Below are 5,610 nucleotides of genomic sequence, written 5' to 3' on the forward strand. Positions count from 1 at the left end.
AAGAAAGGAAGGAAGGAAGGAAGGAAGGAAGGAAGGAAGGAAGGAAGGAAGGAAAGAGAGGGAAGAAGGAAGGAGGGAAGAAAGGAAGGGAAAGGAAGGAGGAAGGGAAAAAGGAAAGGAAAAGAAGAAAGAAAAGGAGGAAGGAGGAATAGAAGGAAAGAAGGAAGGGAAAGGAAGGAAGAAAACTTCTAAGGTGAGGAGGCATCTTTGGCATGGTAGAGATAGTCTAAGATAGTCAGGTATGAATGGAGCCCAGAGAGGATCCTGGCTGAAGGAACCAGGGATGTTAAGTGGGAGGGTGGGTGTGTAGATATGATAGCTGACTTCCAGCATTAGAAGGCTGTCATAGGCTGCCATGACCTTTATTCCACTTGGGTCTAGAGGGCAGAGCCAGGAGTGATGGGGAGACATCTCCAAGGAGCAAATTTTGACTTCAAGTTAGGAATCTCTTCCTGAGGATTGGAACTGTCCAGAAATGGGAAGAGCTGCCTCCAGAGGAAGGGAAGTAGCCCTCCCGGGAGGTCTGTAGGGAGAAGATTTCTGTTTGGATACAGGTTGAACCCTGGAGATGCTTCTCAATTCTGAGATTCTGTGACTGCTCACAAGAGAACTGAGCTCCATGCTGTGCAGACACCTGCGCTTCCCATTGTGAACTGTGAAATGTGCCCGACATATTAAGGCCTGACTCTCCTTATTCTAGGGGGAGAGGGAGATGACTGTGGGCAAAAGTGCAATACAGATTTACCCCCTTTCCTCACCTTTCCAATTCGATCCTTAATAGTTAATGTCTAATAAACCTCACGTTCTTAAAAAAAAATTACAAAGCACTTTACATATATCAGTCTCACTTGATCCTCATAACAATCCTGGATAGGAGTGATCGTAACCTCCACGTTCTAAGAGAGGAAATTGAGATCCTGTGACTTGCCCAGCAGCTGAGCAGAACTCGAACCCCGGGCCTTGGTGAATCCAAGAGCTCTAGCCACTAGGCCACATTTTCCATCAGTGGCCTCTTGTCACCTCGGAACAGGCCTTATCATGGTTTTACCCAGAGCAGGAGGCTCTCTCTGGTCAGTTGGGTACTTGTTCACCCCCGCATCTCATCTCCTACTCATTAATTTTCCTTCCAAACCTAACTGGGTTGTTTGCCCTGAAGCTTCAGATTGACAGGCATTGCCAAGGCAACTGAAAGCAGACTGTGGAGAAATAGTTGGGGGGAGGGTGGGGCGGCCTGGGGCACTGTGTTGGAGGCAGAGATTGGCTTCTTGTATATCATCAGGAATTCGCAAAACTAACCCCCAGAGCCCTTCTTCAGGGGGAAGCTGGAGCAGCTGTGGTCCTCCTGGGGCGCTCACCCCTCTCCATCTTGTATGGCCGGTCCTTGAGGGCCATTCGAGGACCATAACTAGCAGGGATGGGCCGCACCAGCCCACTGCAGCTGAGCACATCCCATCAGGCCATGGGGAAGAGCCTCCAAGGACAGGGATTCCAGGGGCTGGGGGTGTGGGGGCAAAGCTTCTCTTCTCCCAAGCCCTGGGAAGCCAGAGGACTGATGTCCAAGCAGCCTATGTAGTGGTCTGAGCCTGGATGGTGGATTAGCCAGAAGTTATACAGTCGATTAAGAATCACCTGTAATTTAAGTAAGTAATGAATAAGTACTTTCAGGTTTGTGGAGCGATTTAGAGATTTTACCACTTTTGATCCTCCCAATACCTGGCAGATATTGTTGTGCTGTTGCATGTTGTACTGTTTTTATGTCCATTTTACACATGGGGAAACTGAGGCCGAGAGAGGTAAAGTGACTGTTTTTAGGCAGGATTTTAATTCAGATACCCCAAATTCCAAGTCTGGCACTATCCACTGTGCAGCCCTCCTACCTCTACCTCCTACCCCTCAGATACCCTTAACTTCTCTTTAAAATGCTAAGAGCCCATCACATGGCCAGAATGCTAGACCCTTGATCCTTCCTTGGTTCACCCAAAGCCCTTCCTGGCTAGTCCATCCTCCTTTGGCTCCTATGTTGAGGCCCTGCCCAAGATCTTGTGGTAATGATAAACTGTGCCCTACCTGGCTCCTCAGAGACTGCCCTATTTTTTTAAATGAGGGGAGGAGCCTGGGAAAGAAGCAACCAGCTAACTTCATGAATGTTGAGAAAACGGGAAATGGAAGGGACCCTAGGAAGAAGTGTAGCCCTCCCATTAAAGACTGCCAGAGGAGCATCTGAAGGAGGCTTGGATTATGTCCCCTGGGCCTCCAGAGCAGGGCTGGACCTGGGGAGTCAGGAAGACTTGACACTCCCTAGCTGGACAAGTCACTGCCCCTCTCGGCCTTGGTATCGCCATCTGTAAAATGGTGAAAATAACAACACCTACCTCACAGCGTTGTTGTGAGAATCAAATGAGGGAACATATGTAAAATGCTTTGCAAGCCTTAAAAGTATTACAGAAATGTTGGCTCCCACCACCACCATCATTATTACTATAACTGTCCTTGTTATGGTTTATTACAGTTACCTCTAGATTTGTTCAGAAAGGACACTGGGGATTCGTTCCAGCTCCTCAGACTCCCACCCTTGGACCTCTTTGGCTATATAAGGATTTGGGTCTGGGGAGCCCAATCTGGTTTGGTTCTTCTTGCTGTAATGCCTTTGGATGCCTTTGATTTCAGAACTGACTAAAGAAATCCAATCATCACAGACACCTTTGGTAGTGCCAGGCCATGGGACGGGGGAAGAGTCCAGCAGCTCCCTGGGAGAGGAGGAGGAAGGAGGCATTCCCATCCCTGCTCCTGGGCTCCTGCAGGTCACAGAGAGAAGGCGTGAGTATGGATGGTCCTTGCTTACCTGGCAAGTTCTCATAAGGCCTCCCTGGACTCAGTCTTGGGGCCCAGGACATTATGGACACCTAGGATTACTCCAAAGCCGCGTTATATGGAGTATTGAAAAGGTGTGGGTGATGTGGCAAATTTGGCACTGGGTTAAGAGCAAATAGACTTGTTTGGTTCTCACAGACTGACTCAGGATGAATGATTCTTTTGGGCCCTGGTTTTCCCCATCTGTAAAATGGGGAGCGTAATCCCTTGGTAGGCCTAATTACTTCTTCGGCCTCTACTATAAAGACTCACCCAGGCGTCCTCAGCCAAGGTCTGAGCTACCAGAAAACACTAGTCACTTCCACTAAAATCCTTTCCAGCTATCTCATGGTGGTATAGAGACATCCTTGTGGACTATAATGGGGACATGTAGGCTCCCGAAGGCCCTTCTAGAAAGGCTTCAAGGACAGACCTAGCGATAGACTCACCATCTGTGATCCCAGACCAACCTAGCCAAATCTGGAGAAACTTATCACCAGCTTGACTGCAGAATAATGAATTTTTTGGTGCCAGCAACTCCCCTAACTGATAAGGGGGGAGGGGACATGTGTTCTGTGTCAGTGGCAGAAGGATGGATGCTGACAAAATCTTATCTCTCTAAAGTAATATTCTTGGTCGTTAGGGAGGACAGTGCCTGGTGTCCTGTATTCTGACCATGGGGTTTCCCTGTGATCCCATCCTGGGCTCCCTGTCAAGTTTTCAGCTTGCTCAGTCCTTGGCTGAGGACATCAGCTTGAATCTGGGCTCCTTCATGCCGCTCCCAGAGACAGAACCTCAGCCAGGGGAGACATGGAATTCAGACCAGGGGAACCACGAACATTGCCACCTGTTTTCTCTCTCTTTTTCTCTCTCCCAGAACCTCTGAGTAGTGTCTCCTCACTGGAGGTCCATTTTGATCTCTTGGACCTTACAGAGCTGACAGATATGTCTGACCAAGAACTGGCTGAAGTCTTTGCAGACTCAGATGAAGAAAATGCTGCAAATGAATCTCCAGCAGGTAAGAGAGACAGAATGTCAAGAAATGGGGAGAGGTAGTGAGGGCCAGCTTCCCCCAGAAGCACAATAACCCTGGAAACCAGGGGAAGAGTGAAGGGGACTTGGCTTTGGGGAGGAAGTGTTGGCTAGCCTAGCCCCTCATCTCCCTTCTGTGGGGTCATTATGATGACTTGGTTTGTCCCATAGCCTTGGGCTGAAGACCCCTGAGGAAGCACTGTTGACTATTCAGATCCAAAAGGCCTACTTTTACACCTGCTTCTCCTCTGACCATTCCTGAATCAATGGATCCACAATTGCTAGACTTTTTCCTCAACTTAGGAATTTGCTTTTTGACATGAAAGAGGGGCATGGTGTAGTGAAAGGGACACTGGGTTTGGAGTCTGAGGACCCCATTTCCAAGCCGGACACTGTTACTGCTTATGTGACCGTGGCCAAGACACTGGGCCTCAGTTTCTTTACCTGTTAAATGAGGTGATTGGACTAGATGGGCTAAATTTAAGGTCCTGAGACTTCAAGTTTTAAGACTCGAATTTTACTAGCCTTCTAAAAAAGGCACTTGTCAAGGGAAATAAACCAGATTTGCTTCATGAGCAGTAAAAACAAATTCAGTTTGACTCATACTTCTGGGGGTAGGTTGAGTATTGTTGAGCAGGTAAAGTTTTCTCCCTTATTTGCAAGTCTAGCTTGTTACCAGCATTTAACCTGGGATGGCCTTTTTGGATCTGAGAGGTGGGTAGGATGTCTTGGTTCTGTGAGCATATGGAGTTTTGTTTCCTCCTCCTCCTTCTAGCTCCCAGTTTTCACCTGCCACATTAGGGTACCGGCACCAACCTCTCCTACCCCACTCACATATTTTCCAAGCTGACCCGCAACAGCAAGGACTGCCCTGTGGCGCCAGCCATAGTCTCCAGCTGCCTCTGAAGCTGTCGTGCAGTAGGGGTGGGGCCTGCGGAGAATCCCACAGGGAGAGCAAAAAGAGAACCTTTTTTTTTTTCTCCAGAGAATCCAGTTTCCCCTAGAGCCAGCCCCTCAGCCCTGGCCTCCCTCCCTCCTACCCTGACTCTTCCCATCCTCCTACAAGCCCAGAATGAAATCAAGGGGCTTGTAGAGCTGGGTTCTGCTTACACAGGCCCACCAGAGGCCTCATTAGAGGCAGCAGCCCTGCCATGAATCAATAACACTTGACAGGGGATCTCAAAAAGGGACAAACTGCTCCCCATTCTGCATTTCTTGTGATCCCTGGAAATGTTAGGGAAATGTCTGAGTTCCGCAGTGGGTTTGGGGCTGGAAGTATAGACCTGGGTAATGACCCAGTCACACAGGATTTTCATCTTGGCTGGAATCTGGGTATTCCTGGGAGAGTTCTTTTTCTCCAAGGTGGGCTGTTAGCAGAGAGAGAGCATGGGGAGTTAGGGCCCTGACCTAGCCCCTCTGTAGCTCTGGGGAGGGGTGCATTTCCACTTCCCCATTCACCTACAAAACAAACTGCACATATAGCTCCTTTGATTCACACCAAGCAACACACACACATACACACACTTCTCTCAAGGTGTGAAAAAGCTTTTAGCCAGCTGGCTGGGCTGTCAGAAGCAGTTAGCAATGGGGAGGAGAGAGCTAGCCCTGCAAATCCACACAGTTCTCCCTCATCCTGTTTCTCTGGCCTTCAAGGTAGCAAATCAGCCTTTGGATTTGACACAGGCTTTGATTAATCTGGCTTGTGGATTATGTGGCATGCGCGCGCGC

General features: G+C 48.9%; 1 protein-coding gene across 1 annotated transcript in view; it reads left to right on the forward strand.

Moving 5' to 3' along the window:
• The window catches only part of DBNDD1 (dysbindin domain containing 1), a 21,436-nt gene that overhangs the window by 12,000 nt on the left and 3,826 nt on the right, over positions 1-5,610 (forward strand). Inside the window, exons 2-3 of the mRNA XM_069085508.1 lie at positions 2,668-2,817; positions 3,728-3,868. Coding sequence (XP_068941609.1) covers positions 2,668-2,817; positions 3,728-3,868 — 291 coding nt within the window. The remainder of the gene's footprint in view (positions 1-2,667; positions 2,818-3,727; positions 3,869-5,610) is intronic.

This window comes from Petaurus breviceps, unplaced genomic scaffold (genome assembly GCF_028583685.1).
Source record: "Petaurus breviceps papuanus isolate PSGF00001 unplaced genomic scaffold, PetGlider_PUasm1.0 176, whole genome shotgun sequence".
NCBI lineage: Eukaryota > Metazoa > Chordata > Mammalia > Diprotodontia > Petauridae > Petaurus > Petaurus breviceps.